This window comes from Monodelphis domestica, chromosome 1 (genome assembly GCF_027887165.1).
Source record: "Monodelphis domestica isolate mMonDom1 chromosome 1, mMonDom1.pri, whole genome shotgun sequence".
NCBI classification, from domain to species: Eukaryota; Metazoa; Chordata; class Mammalia; order Didelphimorphia; family Didelphidae; genus Monodelphis; species Monodelphis domestica.
In genome coordinates this window covers 352,526,365-352,548,223 of record NC_077227.1, presented here as the reverse complement: position 1 = coordinate 352,548,223, position 21,859 = coordinate 352,526,365, and the positions used below count along the sequence as shown (strand labels likewise).

At 41.6% G+C, this 21,859-nt stretch overlaps 1 protein-coding gene across 4 annotated transcripts in view; it reads left to right on the top strand.

The window, feature by feature from the left end:
• ATOX1 (antioxidant 1 copper chaperone) overlaps nucleotides 1-17,564 on the top strand; it is a 29,011-nt gene extending 11,447 nt beyond the window's left edge. Inside the window, exons 2-5 of one of the 4 annotated variants that reach the window (XR_008915143.1) lie at nucleotides 4,150-4,225; nucleotides 12,224-12,394; nucleotides 13,460-13,517; nucleotides 16,828-17,564. Coding sequence is in view for 1 of the 4 variants with exons in the window: in XM_007473911.3 (XP_007473973.1) it covers nucleotides 4,150-4,225; nucleotides 12,224-12,348 (201 nt within the window). In the remaining 3 variants the exon portion in view is untranslated. Of the gene's footprint in view, nucleotides 1-4,149; nucleotides 4,226-12,223; nucleotides 12,395-13,459; nucleotides 13,518-13,862; nucleotides 14,064-16,827 lie in introns of those variants that run through there. The other 3 variants (XR_001626624.2, XR_001626623.2, XM_007473911.3) reach the window with 3 other exon arrangements.
• Nucleotides 17,565-21,859: the final 4,295 nt, after the last annotated feature.

The window sequence follows — 21,859 nt, the reverse complement described above, 5'->3', positions numbered from 1 at the left end:
ATTCCATCACCAACAGATACCACAGTTTGTTCAGCCATTCCCCATTCGATGGTCATCATGATATTTTAAGATAAAAGCAAATAAAGAAGAGGAAAGACCTACATGTATGCATAGGAAAATCAGCAAAACCAGTTCTGTGATTTAGCAACTGATTGTTTTTTGATGACTTATTTGGGTCTACCATCTTTAAATTCTAAGGCAGGACTTCCCAATCTTTTTCAGTTCCCCTACATCTTATCTTAGCCTTCAGTAAACCTTTCTTCTTGCTCTGGGACATCTCTCCACCGGGCTGGCTCCCTTCTCCTACTGATGAGTTTCTTCTGGAACCTTCATTTTAGGGACAGGCTTGAGCCAGCCATTGCTTCTGATTGTACTCCCATGCCCCCTTGGGTGTCTTTTCTTGCCATCTGCTTCATCCTCTCTTCATTTATCATTTATGAATTATCTTTCCCCATAGAATGTAAACTTAAGAGAAGGGGTTGTCTGCTTGTGTTTTTATAAACCCTAGTGATTAGCACAATGCCTTGTGCATAATAAATGCTTAATAATGCTTGTAGCCTTTCTGCCTGCTTACTTTCTTGTATCCCCTAGTCACTGTGAAAGAAAATAAGTTCTGTAGTTTATCATACATATGGAATAAGAAATAAAATTGATTAATTTTTCATAAAGAAAATTTTATTCAGCATACATTTTAATACCATAAAGTTTTAAATATTTATCAGAACAGAATCAAATAAATTATAGTCTTTTTGATGCTCTTTCTTGTCAACAGATAATTTTATTCTCAGTATAGTTTTTGAAAGGGCTACCCAATATCATGCTGAATCTACAATTTGTTTCTTGCATTGGATTTGATTGAGAACAGGACTGAGAGTCCTGATTCACAAAGATCATTTGTTATGAATAGAACTCAGGCCTTGTGAGAACATTCAGTAATAATGGGACATGCTTTACCAAGGGTCTACCAGATGACTGGTAACTTCATTGTTTGGAAATCAATTCAGAAGCTCTCTTTCTTCTGGAATTCAGTTTATTCATCTTTCAGTGGGTTGTTGTAGATTTTCTTCTAGCTCAGTATGAAAAGAGTTCCATATTCAAATCTCATTTATTTGTTTGTTTTTTTTTAAACCCTTACCTTCCATCTTGGAATCAATACTATATATTGGTTCCAAGGCAGAAGAGTGGTAAGGTGTAGGCAGTGGAGGTCAAGTGACTTGCCCAGGGTCACATAGCTAGGAAGTGCCTGAAACCAGATTTGAACCCAGGACCTCCCATCTTTGGATCTGACTCTCCATCCACTGAGCCACCCAGGTCACCCCCTGGTTTTAATCAGTAGAAATTAGCCCAATTGTCTTTTTCACATTTTTCAGAGATATTATAATATTCCTCCTTTTATTATTATAGATATTCTCCATACTTCCTTGAAAGTTTCTTTTACCTTCTGAAGAATATATATATATATGTATATATATATATACCTCAACTTAGGAACTTCTAAGGGCTTTAAGATTTTACTTTTAGTTTATATTTTTCTTCATTGTTATTTAACAGTTATTCAATTCATAATAATTAAAAAAAATTTTTTTATTGATGACTTTTTTTTACTCCTTCATCCCAGGCATTTCTGGATGTACTTAGTGCTCACCTTTTCCACCCAAGAATCTTACTTTCCTTTAAGATTCTAGAATTTTAGATATTGAAGTCAGAGAATATGAGACAATTGAAACCATTGAAAATTAGTCTATACAACACCACCATAGCTTTCTACCTCTTCAAAAGGAAAAGACATGGGGGCGGCTGGGTGACTCAGTGAATTGAAAGCCAGGCCCAGAAATGGGAGGTCCTAGGTTCAAATGTGGCCTCAGACACTTCCTAGCTGTGTGACCCTGAGCAAGTCACTTGACCCCCATTGCCTAGCCCTTACCACTCTTCTGCCTTAGAACCAATGCACAGTATTGATTCCAAGATGGAAGGTAAAGGTTAAAAAAAAAAAAGATGTGTCACTTGAACCCAGGTCTTAATGACTCTAAGATGTCTTTCTACCACAGTGCCAGGCTGATGTTAATTCAAGTATTGTGGTTTGTTTGTTTGTTTGTTTGTTTTTTTCTCTCTCTTGTTACTTTTGGGGGCAGCTGGGTGGCTCAGTGGATTGAGAGCCAGGCCTAGAGATCCTAGGTCCTAGGTTCAAATATGACTTCAGACACTTCCTAGCTGTGTGACCCTGGGCAAGTCACTTGACCCCCATTGCCTAACCCTTACTGCTATTCTGCCTTAGAACCAATGCACAGTATTGATTCCAAGACAGAAGGTAAGGGTTTAAAAAAACAAAAACAGAAAAGATAGCTGTTGATTGTAGTTCTTCTGAAAACTTTTGGTACATTTTGGCCACTTAAGCTATTGGGGAATGGCTTTTGGTCTTATTTATAAATTTTTGGGTATATTGGTGTTTGCATATAGTATATTTTCTGTTTGTTTTTTTTATAACAAGATTAAGGATTATTATTATAAGTGTTTATCTTTACTTTGGTTTTTTATTTACATAATTATAGTCATGTTTATTGTTTCCTTTATTCTGCTTTGTATTGGTTCAAGTCTTTCATGTTTCTCTGAACTCATATATATTCATTGTTTTCATATAGTTTCATAATATTTCATTTGGTCAGTTAAACATCTACTATATGTTGTGCATTATTCTAAGCTCTGGGGTTATAAAGAAAAGCCAAAAACAATTCCTGCCTGCTAGGAAGTCATATTCTAATGGGTAGGAATATGCAAGACAATTATGTACAACCAAGCTATATACAAGATAACTTGAAATAATCCATAGAGGGAAGGCAAATAAACCAGGAAGGACTTCCAGTAGAAGAGGAGATTTTAGCAGCAATTTGAAGGAAGCCAAGGAAACAGTGAGAGGAGAAGGAGGAATGAGCAGGGAGAACATTCAGGGCATGAAGGATAGCCAGAGAAAATGGCTAATTAAGAGTTGAAGTATCTTGGAGTAACTTATTTGAGAAACAACAGTACTTTCATATAACCCAATTCTTTTGACTTTCAGTTATTTCCAGTTTTTTGTTTTACCAAGCAACACTGCCTTTAATATTCTGTGGCTTCTTTTTGTTTGTTTGTTTGTTTTTGAGCTTCTTGGGGTAAATGCCCAGCAGTGAAATCTCTGCCTTTCCCTTCTTTCTCCCTCTCTCTTCCTCCTTCCCTCTCTCTCCACCCTCCCTCTCTCTCTCTCATTTCTTTGTCACTCTTTTCTTCCTCCCTTTCCTTTCTCCCTTCCCCCTCTGTCTCTCTCTCCCTCTCCCCCCCTTCCTCTCTGTCTCTGTCTGTCTCTCTTTCCCTCTCTCCCTTTCAGTCTGTTGCCCAGCCCATTGCTTTCATCTCTAGCATATGCCCCCTTCTCTCTCTCTCCTCTGATAGTGCCCCCATCCTGGTGCAGGGTCTCATCACCTCACCCTTGTGTTACTGTAATAGCCTGCTAGTGGGTCTGTCTTCCTCCTGTGGTCTCCCTGCTCCAGTCTATCCTCCACTCATTTGTCAAAATGATCTTCCTGCAGCCCAGATCTGAGCATTTCCCCCACCACTCAGTAAACTCTATCCCCTCTAGAATAAAATCTAAAATACCGTGTTTGGCATTCAGAGCTGATCACAGCCTGGCAACCTCCTACTTTTCCAGGCTTCTTCCACCTTCCACCCTCCCCGGCCTCTTCTGGCAGTGCCTTTCCTCATTGCTGTTCTTTCACAACATGGTCCATCTCCCAACTCTGGAGCTTTTTCTCATGCCTGGAGTACTTTCCTTTGTCATCTCCACTTCTCTTAAGAAGCCTTTCCTTTTTCCTCTCTAATGCCTCATCCAATTTATTCTGTATCTCTCTTGTTTATTATACATAGTTGTTTTCTTGTCTCTCCATTGCCTCAAAGGCAGGGATTCTCTTCTGCCTTCCTGTGTATCTCCAGCCCTCAGCGCCATGCCTGGCACCTGGTAGTCCCTTAACAAATGCCTGTTGACTAGCTTTAAAGAGAAGCAGCATTTCTCACTCCTCCTTCGTGGTTGGGTTTTCTATAACTCCCACAAGCTTCCTAGTCAGGTGAGAGGCGGCCTCCTGGGGGACCAATTTGCTAACCTTTCTCCTCTTTTGATTTCAGAAACATGAATTCACTGTGGATATGACCTGCGAGGGCTGTTCTAATGCAGTCACCAGAGTCCTCAACAAGCTGGGTGGTAAGTGGGATGGAGGAGGCTGGAGAGCATGAATGGAGGAGCCTAGGAAATACAGGGAAGGTTGAGGCCAGTTACAAGTGTCTCTGCATGCTCTTCTATTACCTCTGAGCAAAGTACTTTTTAAATTATTTTTTTATATTTATATTTACTATTTTTTTATTATGTAGTAGCTTATTATGGACTCAAAGACTATTTGGAATAGATTATCAGTATCTGCTTCTCTAGCCCCTTATGTGACAGATTAGGAAATGGAGATCTGGAGGAAAGTGAATTGCTCAGAATCATATCATTACTTAGTGTCAGAGGAAGGATTAGAACCCAAAACTCCTAAGGCCTCATTGAGGACTCCCTTTCTACCATACCAGGCCTCTTTGGTCATATACAAAGAAGATAGTGTTAATCCACTGTCAAGATACTTTGAGCAAGGAGATAGGTTATTCTCATTTAATCACTGATTTTTTTATTATTCCATTTAGTTCAATGAGATTTATTAAGTGCCTACTGTATGCAAGGCCCTATTCTGGGGATGTCAGTGGGGATGGGGGATAGAGACACAAAAGTGTAACTGCCTTTTCCCTAGACACTTTCATAGGGGCTTGAATTTTGAGGCTAGCTAGCAGGGCAGCCAACGTTCAGGGACTAGAATGGAGCCCTGCTGGCTGCCTGTGACTATTGAGGAAGGGAGGATCAACACTGAGTCCCTCTCTTTGTTAGGAGCTGAATTCTAATTTCTTGAACTGATACAGAAGTGAAGCTGGGCCAGTGGGGGGGTGGGGACAGGGGAGAGAAACAAAGAAAATCTCAAGTGTCAACTTTTACGGGAGGAGTAAACTATGCATTTGACAAGTTCTTGAGAAAACCAAGCTTATGTTTGTATATGTTGGTGTCTGCAGATATCCTGATGATTTTCATCCTGTCCCTTGTAGAGTACTTCAGCAAGTGGCACCTAGGAAAAGCCCTGTGCCCTGCGATAGGCTGGCAGGAGAACCACTAGAGAGGGCAGGAACTTGTTCAAGCCTGGGCTAACTGGAAGTCCAGGGTAGTGTGGATTCCTTAGGCACTAGTTAGTCCCAGTCTCCAGCTCCCTCCCTTGTTATAGATGGAAAGGTGAGCGTGCTTACTCCCTGGTGCTGAAGAGCTTCTTGGAACATGCCTGAGGGAGGGACACCTGTATCTCTCTCTGTTTTGCCTACTTTTTCTCATTGTCCAGCTTGCTTTTTCTCTGATTATCTCTCCACTCTCTTAGTCTCTTTTTCTCTTCTTTCTCCCTTGCCTGCTTGTGAGGTCTGATTTCCCTCAGGATTGCCACCATTTCTTCAGGTGAAAGAGCTTACTGACCCCTGATGGCAGCTCTGAGCTGAGTTACTTGGCTCACAGGGGTTCTTAATCTGGGGGCTTACATACATGTGTGTTTGTTGGGAGGGGCAGTAACTAGGTGTCTCGGTGGACAGCACTGGGCTTGGAAATTAGGAAGACTTATCTTTATGAGTTCAAAACTGACCTCAGACCCTTAATAGCTATCTGACCTTGGGCAAGTCGCTTAACCCTTTTTACCTCAGTTCCTCATCTGTAAAAATGATCTGGAGGAGGAAATGGCAAACTACTTCAGTGTCTTTGCGAGAAAACTCCAAAATAAGGTTGCAAAGAGTCAGACACAATTGAAATAAACCAATCACAACTAAATTTTAAATAAATGTCTTTTAATATAATTGATTTCCTTTGTAATTTCTGTGTATTTTATTGTACACATTTAAAAGCATTATTCTGAGAAGGGATCTACAAGTTTTACCAGAATGTCCAAAGGGGACACAAAAACATTAAGCCCTGCTCTTGAATCTAGTGCCATTCCCTTTAGTCACATGGAAGTTGCTTTCCCCAGAGGGTCTCTGCTTAGAAATATGAGCCTCTAAGAGGGTCCTTTTCTCTTTTCCGTAGAGGAATTTTGGGAAGAAGGATAGGCATTTCAGACCTGGCATATTACAGACAAAATACTATCCCAGATCTTGAATCTGTTGGGTAGAGGGAGCCTCATGTTCGATTGTTCCCTAGGTAGGGGTCTGAGAGAACTGTTTTCTGGAACAGAGTGTCTCAGTCTGCTTCCCCCAATGGGACCAGGTTCTAAGTCTTAAATCTACCAACTAATTCTGTGCATGACTTTAGACAAATTATTTCCATCCTCATTTTTCTCCCTAAATAAGTGTTAGATTAAATGGCCTTAAAGGTTCTTTTCATCTTTTAAGTGTCTTTGGTCCAGAACTGTGCCAGACCCCTAGCTGGGGCCTAGATCTCACCCCTTCCCATTTGAACACTTCTCTGAGATTGCTTGAAAATGTCTCATTTGTTTGTTTTGTTAACATTTACTACCTTAGCAATTTATCAAGCATATCTTATTTTCTATTCTATAAAAGGTGCAGTGGATAGAATTCTAGACTTTTGAGTTAGGAAGACTCATTTCTTGAGTTCAAATCTGGCCTCAGACACTTATTAGCTGTGTGACCCTGGGCACATCATTTTACCCAATGTGCCTCAGTTTCCTTATCTGTAGAATGAACTGGGGTAGAAATTTGCCAAGACTCCAGATAAGGTCAAGAAGAGTCAGACACAACTGAAACAACTGAACTGGCTTCTGGGAGCCAGAGGAAGTAGAAGTCCTCCTTTGAAAGGAACTCTAGGCTAGCTCATCATCCAGGTACCTGAGAGGGGAAGCTAACCCAGAGCAGATCAAAGCCTAAGAGCATCAAGAATACTGGGGGTAGGATTAGTGGGGGAAGGGCAGAATGCAGAGGAAATTTGCTTTCCTAGAACTCAGAGTTTGGAAACTCTGCATTGTATTCAGAGGGCTTTTGGGATGGACTCTGCCAAGCCACCTTTTTAAGATAAGGCTCCAGAATGGGTAAGTTCAGCCCTGCTCCTAAGGATCTAATTACCACCTATGTTTCCTCTGCTGCTGGGACATTAAAACTAGTTGGCAGTCAATTCAGTTGGAGTCTCCTGGTCATTGTTAATCTTTTTTCTTACCTGGCTCATAGTAGCCTAAATCTTATGCTTATTATCCTTGGGGACATCATTGTTTAAGTCAGTGTCTCTTCAAGTACCTTGACCTTCCACCTCAGCTACACCCAGATCCTTGCTCTGATATTCAGCTTCCTCGATTCAGACCTCCAAAACTTTTCTTTCTTAATTTAACCTCCTGTTTTTCAATCTTTCCCTCTGCCTTAGCCCTCCTAAAACCTATACTTCAATTTTACTGTGACCTCCAGGCCCTCTACATCTCCTAATTCATGTATCTTAAGTGTTTTCTTAATTCATGTATCATTCCTGTTCTGATTTCATTTCTGTCCTTTCAAAGACTTGACCCTATGGTTGACTCTTGCCCTTTTGTCTTTTTACCAGGTAAGCCTTGCAAAACCCCATTCACTTTTTCTTGCTTCTTATGTCTTGCTGAAAACTACTGGAAAAAGTTGTACCCTCTCTTTACACTACAAATGCATTTAATGATAATTATGCCTTCCCTTGTGCCCTAAAATCCTTTTATTTTTCCTAAATAGACTTATTATATCATACTTTCTATAATGGTCATTCCAAAACTTCTTTCTACTCTCTTTCTGAACAGAAGTCTTTGACTTCTGCTTTACTGAGAAAATAGAAGCTCTCTGTTGCAACTATCCTCTTTTTAAAAAATATCTACTTCCATTCATTCTCATTCTATCTTTTACTTTCTTTGATGAGTAGATGGACTTTCTTCTTACCACGACAAATCTGTCCATTTAAAAAAAACCTTTACCTTCTCTCTTAGAATCAATACTGTGAGATTTAAAATGGTTGAGGTCTTAAACTGTAGTGATTAAAATAGTGGAAGATATAAATTGTGATAGATATAAGAGAGGGTGAGTAAATTTGACCGCAGAAATATGTTTCACTACAGTGTCTTGGATTTAAAATCAAATATAAGGTGGTCGCCAGGGAAATATTCCCAATTATTCAAATACCCAAGTCAATTGGGTTTTATAGAGATTTTAATTAACAATACAATGAGTAATCAAAGAAAGAGAGAGAGAGAGTAAGAAAGGAATAAGTATGAAGGGCCTCAAGCCAATATGGCCTAGACCTGAGTCTTAAAAGAGAAATCAGTCAGTTTTTTAAAACTCACCACAAAGTCTGACTAAACAAGGATACTAGTGACACCAGGCCAGCGTCCTTCCTCAAAGAGTCTTCCAGCCAGAGATTGTTTCAAAGGGCCTCTCTCAAGAGCCTCCAGAGCTCCTACCCCAGAGGGGCAGAGTCCCTCAGAGGATCTCCTCAAGGAACTCTCCTTCAGAATGAGAGTCAGAAATCGAGATTCCTCTCCTGAATGAGATCCAAGCTCTTATTTTTAAGGGCAAAATCTCCTCTGTCACCTCCCCTAAGTCCTTACATCTACCAATCACTGTAGATGTTTCTAAAGGACTGCCCATTTTGAATTCACAGCTGAGTAGTTTTAATCTCTTTAGTAAGTCAGGAAAAAATGCTGCTGTGTCAACAAATTTCATTAGAAAAAACCTCTGAATAAGTTATCACCCTTTTAGGTTTAAGTAGTTTACAAGTTGCCCCACCTTTATAGGTACTTAGTATCCCATTGTATCAATTCTAAAACAGTCATGACTCAAAGAACTTCCTGTCCCTTCCATAAGCATGGATCAAAGTACTTTCATTGTTTAGCAAGCCGGTTTCTGTCCTAAAACAGTCTTAAGTAGGGTTGAGCAGGGACACTCCCATAGCTAGGAGCCCCCACACTCAAGTAGAGTTCTCACCATCTGCTAGGGAATTTTTTTAAGTAGAAGATTCCCCAATGGGGGAAACCCCTAACATTCATAAGTCTGAGAAATTTTGAGGTTTACAATACTGTATATTGGTTTCGAGGCAGAAGAGTGGTAAGGGCTAGGCAATGGGGGCTAAGTGACTTGCCCAGGGTCACACAGCTGGGAAGTGTCTGAGGCCACATTTGAACCTAGGACCTCCCGTTTCTAGGCCTGGGTCTCCACTGAACTACCCAGCTGCCCCCTGGCAATGGAGGTTTTAAGTGACTTGCCCAGGTATTACACAGCTAGGAAGTGCCTGAGGTTAGATTTGAACCTAGGACCTCCTGTCTTCAGGCTACGTCAACTAGTTGCCCCCTCTTATAATTTTGATCTCATTCCTTCTTGATCTCTTCTGGGATCTTTCTTCAGTCTCCTTAACTGCTAGCTCCTTCTTGCTCACCTACAAACATCCTCTGGTCTGTCCCATCCTTAAAAATACCTTTCCTTCATTCTGCCATTCCCTCATGATCTTGTTCTTGATCAATATCCATTCTCCTAAAACTTTTACGTCATCTACACATTACTTCCATTGTCTCCCTCTTATTTTTTAAAAATTAAGTAAATGCTTTATTGGATGTCCTTTAAAAAATATTGTCACTTCCCAATGCCCTCCCCTTCATAAAGTCCTCCCTTGAGACAAAGACTAACAATAATAATTAGCATTTATACAGTGCTTTAAAGGATAAGTAGTGCTTTATATGAATAGTCTCATTTGATTTTCATAATCACCTCCTGAAATGGATGTTCTTATTATCTCTATTTTACTGATGAGATTAAAGTACAGAAAGAGGTTAAGTGTTTTATTTAAGATTACACAGCTCGTTAATTGTTAAATCACATTCATTTCCAACTATATCCCTCTCTATTCTTACCCAGAGAGCCATCCCTTAAAATAATTTTAAAACAACAAAAAAAATTTAATTGATAAAGTCCATTGGCTTTTTCAGAGTCCCATTCTACTTGACTTCTAAATACAACTTTTGAAATTTTTGCTTCCCTATCCCCCCATTCTTGACTTCCTCTGATTATTCTCTTCCCTCAGCATCCATAAAACCATCTTCTTGGTTCTCATACTACCTGTGTGACTATCCCTTTCCCTCTTCCTGCCCATTAAGTATAGAGACCCCATAAAATTTTGTCTTGGGTATTTTTTTCCTTCTATGCTCTCACTCTTAGTGATGCCAACACTTTCCCTAGGTTTGATTATTAATATACAGATGACTCCCAGATTTATATATTTTGCTTCAGTCTCTGGAATGTAGTTCCCAATTGCCAACTGCTGATTTTGACATTTCCTGAATATTCCTTCAGCATCTCAAACTCAGCACATTTGGAACTGGAACCCATTCTCTTTTCCTCTATCTTGTCTCCAAACTTTCTCTGTTTCTCATGATAAGAGAAATCTCTGGAATTCTTCTCTCATCATCTTTCTAGTCCCTCATGTTCTTAGCTTTCTCCCACTCCTGAAATGATTTTGAATGATTTTGAATTTACTTTGTATGTTGTAGTCTCCCTTCTACCTGAGTGAATTTAGTCTTCTTGAGGGAAGGCCCAGTTTTGGTTTTACCCCAATGATTCCCACAGTGCCTTTCATTCAGATTCTTAATTAATGCTGAATTGAATTCCATACTTGCATTGGCAACCTGAGGCCAGTAGATCCCATCCACCAGGTAAGGAGAACAGAGAAGTCATAATAATAACTAACATTTATATAGGACTACAGAGTTTGCAAAGTGCTTTACATGTTATCTCTTTTGATTGTCACACCAACCCTATGAGATTGGTGCTATTTTTATCTCCATTTTATGAATAAACAGAAATCGAGGTGGAGAACATTGGGGTGACTTGCACAAGATCATACAGTTAGTAAATATCTGAGGCAAAATTTAAAAACAGGTTTTCTCACTTCAAATGTAACTTCAGTATTCTAATCACTGCGCCACTGAGCTCCTGGTAGGCAGTGTTGGCATTCCTCGGTCTGATGGGCAAGCACAGTGGTGGGCTAGTGAAGGAAAAAGAAACCAAAGAAGAGAATCCCAGGTTAACTTGGAGGGGAGAACAAAATGTTGACTTCAGAAATACCAAAGAAAGAGTTGGAAGGAAGTTGGAAGGAAACTTTCCTTCAGCGGCATTCTCCTATCCTAGGAGAGCTGTAATAATTAAAATTATGAGGCTGTTAGCAGCTTAATAACTTTATTAAATCAAAGTAGTAGTAGTAGTAAAGAGAAAGAAAGGTAGAAGAGAGATCCGTAGCTTTTTAATCTATTGGCTGCCCTGATGGGCCAGTAGCTAAGTATTTCTCTGCCCTCCATGCTCCCGCCAGAAGCCCCAGACTGGCTCCTGGTCTGACCTCATAAGCTCTTTTCTCCACCCACTAGCTCTCACGCGTCATATCTCAGGAACCCACCATAGTTTCTTACTTTGCCTGGGCAGCCCAGGGGTGCAGTGCCTGTGGAATCAGTTTCCTGTCTCATAGGTTCCTTGGTTCTTTAACTTCCTTTCTCTGAGGGGTTGTCTATACCTGAATTTACTTAGTGGTATTTGACCTCCAGCTCACTGAAAGATGACATTAAAAAAAAAGACACAATGGAAAGAGAAATTTGCTTCTTACAGAGCACAGTTTGGGACATGGATTGGGAGACTGGGTTTGAGTTAAAATGGACTATTAAATCTTAAATAGACATTAAAGAGCTCCAGTTCCAACTATTTTATAAAGAAAGCAAGGAAATTCCAAAGAAGGGAAATGACTTACTCCCAATAATATAGTATTTAACAGAGCCGGTCCTTGTGGCCAGTCTCCTGACGCCTAAGTCAATGCCTTTTGTTTTTTAAAACCATTTCTGTCTTAGAAGTGATACTACGCATTCATTCCAAGGCACAAGAGTGGTAAGGACTAGGGAGTTGGGAATAAGAGACTTGCCTTGGATCATACAGCTGGGAAATGCCAGAAGCCAAATTAGTTTGCTGCTATTCCACTCTAATATGTTGCCTTAGTGTATATCATATGACCTTGAGCAAGTCACTTCCCTCCCTGAGTTTCCGTTTCCTTGCCTACAAAATAGGAATCATATTGTCCTACCTACCACATAGAGCCATTGTAGAGAGTGTGCTTAATAAAGAAACAGGAGCTCTGATGATTGTTCCCTCCCATCCCTGGCAGGGGTCCAGTTTGAGATCGACCTGCCCAACAAGAAGGTGTGCATCGATTCAGAGCATAGTGTGGACACCCTGCTGGAGACCCTGAAGAAAACGGGGAAGACCATCACCTACCTGGGAGCCAAGTAGCTGCAAGCAGCAGCCTCTGGCCGGCAGGATGGACCCAAGGGGGCAGGTCAGTCAGGCCCGGGCTCTGGGAACAGGGCTCCCCCCTCAGCAGGGGTGGAGAGCTCTAAAGCTAGAGAATAAGCAAGGCTGCTTCTGACCCTTTTACCTCCGTGTTTTGGCTTCAGCCACTTGTATCCCAACAGCTGGGGCTTCCTGCTCTGAAAATGGTGGGGAGTGCCCCTGGATGAGAATGAGAACAAGATAGATGGGGGAGAAGGCCAAGAGCGAGCTCCAGCCCCCTGAGAGCCTTGTGGGGAGAAACCTGTGGCATGTCCTTCAACAAATTGACTCACCACCTTTGGGCTTCAGTTTTAAAGACAATTCTTACCTTCTGTCTTGGATCCAATCTAATGAACAGTTCCAAGGCAGAAGAGTGTTAAGAGCTCTGCAGTTAGGATTAAGTGAGCTGCCCAAGTTCACATAGCTAGGGTATGAAGTTAGATTGAACCCAGGACCTCCAGACCTGGCGCTATCCGCTGAGCCACCTAGCTGTCCCTGTTTTAGGGAATTCTTAAGGGAGTTGTGAAGTGACAGAAGCACACCCAATATCCATCTTTTCTTGCTGTTTTTCCCTCAGTTACATGGTAAAAATTTTTTTAAAAATATTTTTTAAAACTTTGAGTTCCAAATTCTCTCCCTCCCCACCCTTGAGAAGGCAAGCAATTTGATGTAGATTATACATGCAGTCATGAAAAACTTATTTCCATATTAGCCTCTGGCATCCATCTTGAAAAAAGAGAACTGAAAACCCACCTTGAAGATTATTTCTTCTGCTTAGTTTAATGTTAGCTTCTGTGAAGATAATGGGATGCATTCCAATAGGTTATGAAAGTCTAAATATAATACTTATGGGGTATGGAAACTTCCATCATTGGTATCATCATCATTAATATTTATGTTGCATTTTAAAATTTGCAGAGTGCTTTATAAAATATCTTATTTGATCTTAGAACAACTCTGGGAGGCAGGTGCTATTATTACCTCCATTTTACAGAGGAGGAAAACTGAGGCATAGAGCTCAGTCTAGCTAGTGGCTGAGGTAGGATTTGAACTTGGGTCTTTCTGATTTCAGGTCCTGCATTTTATCCACAGGTCCATAGAGCTGCCTCAAAGCTTGTAAAAAGTAAAAGGTGAGGGGGCTGGACTAGAAGAATTTAAGCTTGGTTGTATACTAGCTAAGTCTATATAAGTCTATATATATAAGTCTAGCTAAGTTGTATACTGAATTATAGTGTTTGTAGACTCAGGTGTCCAGGCCCCTGCAGGGCTCCACCACTTTATCTCCTTGGTAGCTGGGTTGTACCTTACCCTTCCTGCCTCCCCTGGTGCCCAGGTCAGTGCCCTGTGTATGGGAAATCCAGGGCAAGTCATGTGAGGATGGGGAGGCTCAGGGTGGGAGAGGTAATGTTCCCTTGTCCCCAGCAGGGGGAGCCCCTGCCCTGCCTAACTTGCCCTCTCCTTCCTCTGCTTTGCAGGAGCTGGAATGGCAAGTTCCCCAGGACCACCTCCCATTCTGGCCAGCTGTGGGAAGGAGGGGAGACCTGGGCGGGGAAAGGAAAGAGAGGAAGGAGTGCATCAGTGACTGGGAGCCCACAGTGTTCCAGGGGAGCCCTTCAGCTCCCTGTCCCTCTTTCTTTGCCACCCTCTAATAAAATGGAGCTGGTTTTTGCTGGGAATGAGTTCTTCTCTGTATCTTTGGTTCGCTGCAGGCTGCCCTCAGCAACAGAAATTGTGGGATTTCAGGCCTTCTGCCATTGCAGAAGCCCTTTGTGGAGGGAGGGATTCTGCCCCTTTAGCGAAGGATTTTCCAGGGAAATACAGAGAGAGTGATTTTTGCGATTGCTTCAGGGGCTTTGTTGCTACTAGCAGCAAAAAAAAAAATGTCATTAGGAGACATTCTGTTTTTCTTAGTAATATGCCCAGTAGCTGCCACCAGGGGATATTTTGGGTTGGATTGTATAGACCAAATGGTAGGATTATTCCTGAAACCAGAAACCACAGAGAATATCATAGCATGAACATACAGTGGGACAGAGAGCTAGATTTTTGTATCTGTCTGGAACAGCCAGTCAAAATCATATTATAGTAGCTAGTGGCTCTCTGAAATTGGCCCTGATAATTCTTTTTATTTTTTTAAACCTTTACCTTCTGTCTTAGAATTAATACTGTGTATTGGTTCCAAAGCAGAGAAGAGGTAAGGGCTAGGCAATAGGAGTTAAGTGACTTGCCCAGGGTCACACAGTATCTGAGGCCACATTTGAACCCAGGACCTCCCATTTCTGGGCCTGGCTCTCAATCTGCTGAACCCCCTAAGCTGATCTGCTCCTGATAGCTCTGAAACGTTCATCCAGTCTAGTGAAGTAACTCGATTCTTCCCCCGGCTTCATTTGGGTGACATTCTCCTCTTGGGCTTCAGGAACTTTTTCCTCTCCTTGATGAGATGACCCCAATATGAAGGAATTATCTCCGCAGTATGAAAGACAAGAGAGGAGAAGAGGTTCCTGCCAATACACGGAGGGCTATGATATGTATAGCCATCCCTTTGAAAGCAAAGAGGTCAGCTGGTATTAAGCACCGCCTGTGATGGGTACTGGGAGTAAGAGGAGATACAGAAAGCAGGAGACGCCGGAAGCTCTGCCCTCAAGCTGCTCATAGAAATACAAAAAAATACATACATACTAGACTTAGAAAGAAGAAGAATATTTACTGATTGAAAACCACATTTGCGTTTACATGTCATATTTGAGGCAAAAGTGGGTATATAGCCAAGCCAATAAGGTAAACATTCAGAACAATAAGTAGTTACTGAGCATTATGGGTTTAGATTATAAATATAGGAGCCCAGAATAGCAAGAGACTGTTGGGCTGGGATCATCAGGGAATGCTTTATGTGTGTGTGAGGGGAGGGCAGGATTTAAGCAGGGCCCTGAAGTACTGTTCAGATTCTTCCCTGGCTAATGCCTTATTTTAAAAACCTTAAGCCCTCAGCCTTAGGTTCATAGAATCCGGAGCTGGGCATCCCAAGAGGGCATCTATCATAACCCCTGTCTAAGCGGAAATCCTTCCTACAACATTCCACCAACTGATAACCCATCCTCTGCTTGAACATTCCCATTGATGGTGTGCTCACTACTTCCCAAGGAAATCCATTTAGTTGCTGGACAATTTGGATTGTTAGGAAATTTTTATATGGAGCAGAAATCTGCCTCCTTGTAACTTCCCCACCATTAGGCTCTTTCTTCCACAAGATAGTCCTCTTGGTCACCAGGGGGCAGGATCCTATAGCTTGGCCCCAGAGAAGTTTCCAGAGGTCCTGTAGAACAGTTGTTTCAGTGAATTATCCGCAGAGATGATGGTATTTTTCCACTTTGCTGACTGGGGTACCAGTTTCATTCAGGAGGTATCCTGGGACAGAAGAGACATTGGCCTTGGCATCTCCAGCTGGTGGTCATTCAAGATCCTTTCTTTGATCTGTTGCCTTCATCCCCTCTGTTCCATCTGTCCCTTCAGAAAAGATCTGGTTTCCTTTCACTATCCCTTGGCTCTACTCCCCCAGGTCCTGGGTGGGTCATGGGTATTTCTGTAACTAGCATGAGCTTGATCATCTAAGCCTTGAGCTAGAGAGAAAATAGATCATGCCATTGTGTCACTGTAGAGCTGGAAAGGATTCTAGAGAGCTAATACAGTCCCTTTCTTAGTATATAGTCCTAAGTCTATGAGCCATATCTAGTCTTTAACCCTCTCATTTTCATAAGATCAGGAGTTGGAAGAGCCATTTAGTTCAACCCTTCATTTTACAGATGAAGAAACTGAGGCCCAGGGAGGTTAAATATTTTGCCCAAACACAGATGACAAGTGTCAGAGGTGGCATTTGAACCTACATCCTCTGACACTAGAGCCAGTGCATTTTTCTCCATTGTTCTGCCTGTTATGAGCAACATCTCTAGACCCAGTAGACAGATAGATAAACTAAAGGTCTAGTAAAAGAGACAAGCATTTTATCAGCTAGAAGTAACTGTTTCAGGCCCATTTCTCTCTGTTTCTTTAAAAAAAAAAACCCACCTCTTACTATATGTCTTCAAATCCATACTGATTATCTGTTCCAAGACAGAAGAGTGGTAAGAGCTAGGCATTGGGGATTAAATGACTTTTCCAGGGTCTGAGGTCAGATTTGAACCTAGGACCTCCCATCTCCAGGCCTCTGCTGAGCCACCTAGCTGTTTCAAGTCCATCCCTTGATAAGTGCTTAATGATATATATTTAAGTACAAGAACTTCTATGGTTTCTTTTGTAGCTTCTTTACCCCAGAGGGTCAGCATCCCTGCAGCAGACATCTCTCCAGGTTAAATAATATAGGAATTTATTCATCCAACGCTTTTTAAAAAATCAATTTTTATTGATCTTGTCTAAATTTCTCCTTATATCTCTCCATTTCTCCAGATAACAAGGTCATTCCATGAATAAAGTATACTTTTTAAAAAGAAGACGATCAAGGACACAAAGTAATACCCAATGAAATTGCGAGTTGGCTGCGGGAAGAGTGGGTGGAGGGGAGGGAGGGAAATAATGTGATTATTGTAACCAAGGAATAATGTTATAAATTGACTAAATAAACTTATTCAAATAGAAAAAAAATAGAATAAGAAAAAAAATCAGCAAAACTGATCAATACATTGAAAAAAATCTACAATTATATGTGATGTTCCACATCCATAGACTGCCCATCTCTACAAAGTGGGGGAAGTTATAGTCTCATATATCTCTAATTTGGGACCATGCTTGTTCTTTGTAATTTTATAACACTCACTTTCAGTTGTTTTGTGATTATTATTTTCTTTTGTGGTATATTTTTTACTTTATTTAACACTTTATCAGTTCAGTTAAATCTTTCCATGCTTCTTTTTTTATTCGTCATAGTCATCATTTTTTACAACATAGAAATATTCCATTAATTCACATACCATAATTTGTTTAATGTTTTCCCATTCATTGGACATCTAATTTGTTTCCAGTTCCTTACAATCACAAAAAGTTCTGTTATAAATATTTTGATATATATGGGAATTTTCTTTTTATCAGTGACCTCTGAGGTATTTGCCTAGATGGGGAATCTTTAGGTCTTTATCACTTTATTTGTATAATTCCAAAATAGTTGCATTAAATCATAGTTCCACCAATAATGCACTAGTATGCTCATTTCCCCACAGCCTCTCTAGCATTGACTATTCTTATCTTTTGCCATCTTTGCCAACTGGCCCTCAAGTGAAATTTGTATTTCTTTTCATGATTTGAAGCCTTCTTTCACATGACTATTCATTGTTCGCAAGACTTGAGATTTATTTTTTTCTATCCTTTGATCACATATTCATTAGGAAATTACTTTTGGTTTTTTAACTTGACATCTTCAGAAAATCTTAATGCAGTTTCAGGAAACGACACTAACACTTTTGGAACACTCTGTATACCTGTTAGTTGTTTATATATCTTAGATACCGAGCTTTTTCTACAAAATTTGATGTAAACTTTTCCCCCCTTTTGGCCACATACCTTTTTATCCTAGATGTGTTCATTTTGTTTATACAGAAGCCTTCAGTTTCATGTAATCCCAGATTTTCTCCTTTGTAATTTATCTATCCAACTCTAAAACAGACCTGGGTTCTACTCCTTATGTCTCACATCATTGGAAAAAAGACTACATGGAACCTCAGTTAAAAGGAAACTCAAAAACTATTTAGTCCAATATGTATGTGAGCAAAAATCCTCTCTTCAATGTCCTTGACAAATAGTAATCAGTTTCTGCTTGAAGACTTCTGAAGAACTCACTAATCCTGAAGTGGCACATTCCACTTTTAGGGATCTCTAAATGTTAAAAAATTTCCCCCCTTATATTAAGCTAACATCTCCAGCAACTTTCACCTATTGGTCTTATTCCATCCATCCCTTTCTGGGGTCTTACAGAATAAGCCTAATCTAATCATTCTTTCATATGACAGCTCTTAAAGTACTTTAAATCCAACTGTACAAAGTTTCTCCTAAGCTTTCTCTTCTCCAGGCTAACATTCACAGTTCCTTTGACAATGTTGGCTTGGTTTTGAGTCCCCTTACATTCCTCTGCTGCAGTTTGCTTTTGTCCTTCCTAAAATGGGCCTAGAAGTGAACATAGAACTCCAGATGTGGCCGGGTGTGGGCATCTCCCTCACTGGTCACTGTGCTTCTCATTACAGCCTGAGGTTGCATGGGCTTTTTGGTGTACCGTGTCATACGTTATAGGTTCATAGGCAGTTTGAAGTCCAAAACCCTTCTCTTTGCTGGTTTTTGGTTTTTTTCCCACACAAACTATGGTAGAATCGTCCTGCATTTTACTTTTTTTGTAGTTGACTTTTTGAACCCAGTTGTGGGACTTTGCAGTAATCAGTATGGAAAAGTTGGATGGAGTGCTGGACTTGCAGTCAAGGAAGGCAAGTTGGTTCAGATGTGGACTATGACACTAGTTGTGTAACCACGGCCAAACCATTTCATTCCTCTGAATCTCAGCTTCCTCACTTTTAAAATGGTGACAGTGGTACCTGAAGCATTCACCTTATAGGTTCTTGGGAGGCTTAGATGAGATAACGTGTGTAAGTGTTTTGCAAGCTTGTTGCAACCTGTGTGGATATTTTTGTTACTTTTTTTTTTTAACCCTTACCTTCTGTCTTAGAACCAATACTACATATTAGTTCCAAGGCAGAAGAGCAGCAAGGGCTAGGCAATAGGGGTTAAGTGACTTGCCCAGGGTCACACAGCTAGGAAGTGTCTGAGGTCAGATTTGAATCCAGGACATCCCATCTTTAGGCCTGGCTCTCAATCTACTGAGCCACCCAGCATCCCAACTCCCTCAATCAACTTTTAACCCTTTTCTGCTGGAGAAATGTGTGAGATCCTTGGCTACCATACCATTTCTTCATAAAAATGTTTTTTTGTCTAGATTGTAGTCATTTAAATTCTCTCTAGTTTTTGGCCCTGAAGTCTGAGGATTTATCCTCTCCTTTTGGATGGGGGTTGGCAGTTTTGATGGCTTGAAGCTTGGAACAGAATGATTCCTGTACAGTTGTATTCAGTCCTCCTGTGGGTCTTGTGCAGAATCACACCCCTTGTGATGTGGCGAATCTCTTGCCAGCTCAGCCATCAGCTGGACTGCTCAGTCACTGTGTGGCTGGGACTAACCCTCTGGGTGCCAGCCTCATCCTGGATATAGAAGGAGGAAACCACCTTTTTTTGCTCTGTGTCTGGAAAATAGTGAAGCGCTGAAGCCTGGGCACATCCTTCCTCCTCTTTCTGCTGGCAAATGAGCCTTAGGCCTGTGTGGTTTGGGGGAAGAAGGAGGCTGTTCTCTGCATCCCAGCCCTCACCCAGCGCCACCCTCCCAATTCGAATGACTCCTCTGTCATGCTGGGCCTGTAATTTCTGGGGAGTGTCCTCCCATTTAGAACCTGGGAGAGTCTCACCAAGGAAATGGGGCCCACCCTCTTGTGGGAAAGGGGAGGCCAGGCCCCCTTGGGCTGGTTCTGACCCTGGAGGCTTAGGAGGGATCAGAAAGGTGGCTAGAGGGATGTGCTGTCAGCATGGCTGTGGCATTTCTGGCCTCTCATTACCAGGTGGGGGTTGGAAGCTGGGGCAGGGGACAGGGCAGCAGTTAAGGCCACTTGTACTTCCTTTTCACAAGAATTTTCCAGATTAAGCCTTTTGAGAGTTAGTGATCACTGATGGCTCTAGGACTGAAGGCCCTTTGGGAGAGAATAAGAAGCCCTTAACGCCTGGCCTGAGTAGTTGTAGGCTCTTAACAGCAAGGTTGTGACTCCATTCAGCTTGTGAAAAGAGCTCTGGATTTGAAGTTTGAGGCTTAGCTCCACCATTTGTGACCTTGGGTAAGATTCAGCCTTTCAGGACCTCTTCTTATCTGTCTCTAAAATGGAGTTGGTCTAGATGGTCTCTAATGCCCTTTCCACCTCTATATCGTCTCTGACTCTATGATTAGGAAGAGGAGAAATATAGGTGGAAAAGCAGACTGCCGCTCTTTGTAGCTCTGCCCCTGAATGAATCACACCCTCCGATGTTGATCACATCTCTAAAGTAGGGATAATAATCTCTGACCCGTACAGTTGCCCTGAATATTTATGTAACTAGAACTACTGAGCAAAACGGGTTTAATTTTAGGCAGGAGGATTTAGACAACACTCCTTTCTCTTCCCCACCATAGACTAGAGCCAGAAAAGACCTACAAATAGAATTTTGGAGCTGGAAAGAATCTTAAAACGTAGAGCATAGAACAATATAGGTAGAAGGAATCTTGGAACATCAAACAGTCAGAAGAGGCTTAGAAAATGGAATGTAGAATATTATGCTTATGGAGGCCAACGCCTAGAAGAGGAAACTGAGAACTAAGAAGCTGATTTGCCCAAAGTCACATAGAGACATAGTGCCCAACTATCTAGAACCCAAGCCTTCTGGGTCCCAGGCCAATGTTCTGTTCTCCATACTATTTGGGCACTCGTGTAGTTTTTTAGGAGGATGTGGCAGGGAATGGGGAGATCAGTGAGTCTAACTCCCAGTTAGCCCACTCCATCCTCTCCCTCCATACACACCCTGTTTTGAACTGTTGAAGGAGGGAAGGGTCAGAACAGTCAGGGGCCAGAGAGGGGGAGAAACACAGCTGGTCCCCATGGCTCTGTTCTCCCTCTTTCTGCAATTTGGCTTCAGTGCTAGTGAAGGGGGGAGGTGCGTGGGTGGGGGAGGTGTTGGCCAGGAATAAGTCTGAAGACTGAAGCCATTCAGCTGTTTTTTGAAAGCATGTGGGGAGGAAAGAAAAGCGAGTTCAAATAAATGCAAGGAGGTAGCTGGCTGGCTTGAATACCTTTTGCACAGCAAACTCACTGCCAACCTTTGGGGCCTGGTGGAGATCTCCCTTCCCAGGCTAGGCCTGGTGCTAGATGTTTCCCTGGCCAATGAGGCTCTTAGTCAAGAAGTTTACTGAGCACTTTGTGCTCATCCTGGTGGCTGGACTCTTGCACAGGCAGTATGGTTTTGAGGGGCCCTGGGAAGTCTCCCTTGACCAAAAGTACCTGGGTACTATCTCTCAAGTGTCTGAAATCTGTCACTAGAACCTTGGACCTTTGGATTAGTGACGATGTAGAATGGGGAAGAAAATTAGACGAGGAGCCAGAGAGCTGGGTTAGAATCCTCATTCTGCCACTTAATAGTTTGGCAAGATGCTCACCCTCTCTGGGCCTCACTGGGCCTCCATATCCTCATCTGTATCATGAAATCATTGGTTTAGATTAGAGTTCTTCACCTTTTCCATGTCATGGAGCCCCTTATCAGGCTGGTGACGCCATCTCAGAATCATGCTTAAAATACATAGGATGGCACAAGAAACCACTCCTGTTGTAGCATAATAGATGATTTTTTAAATCTTGCAGGTGCCAGGTTAAGATGA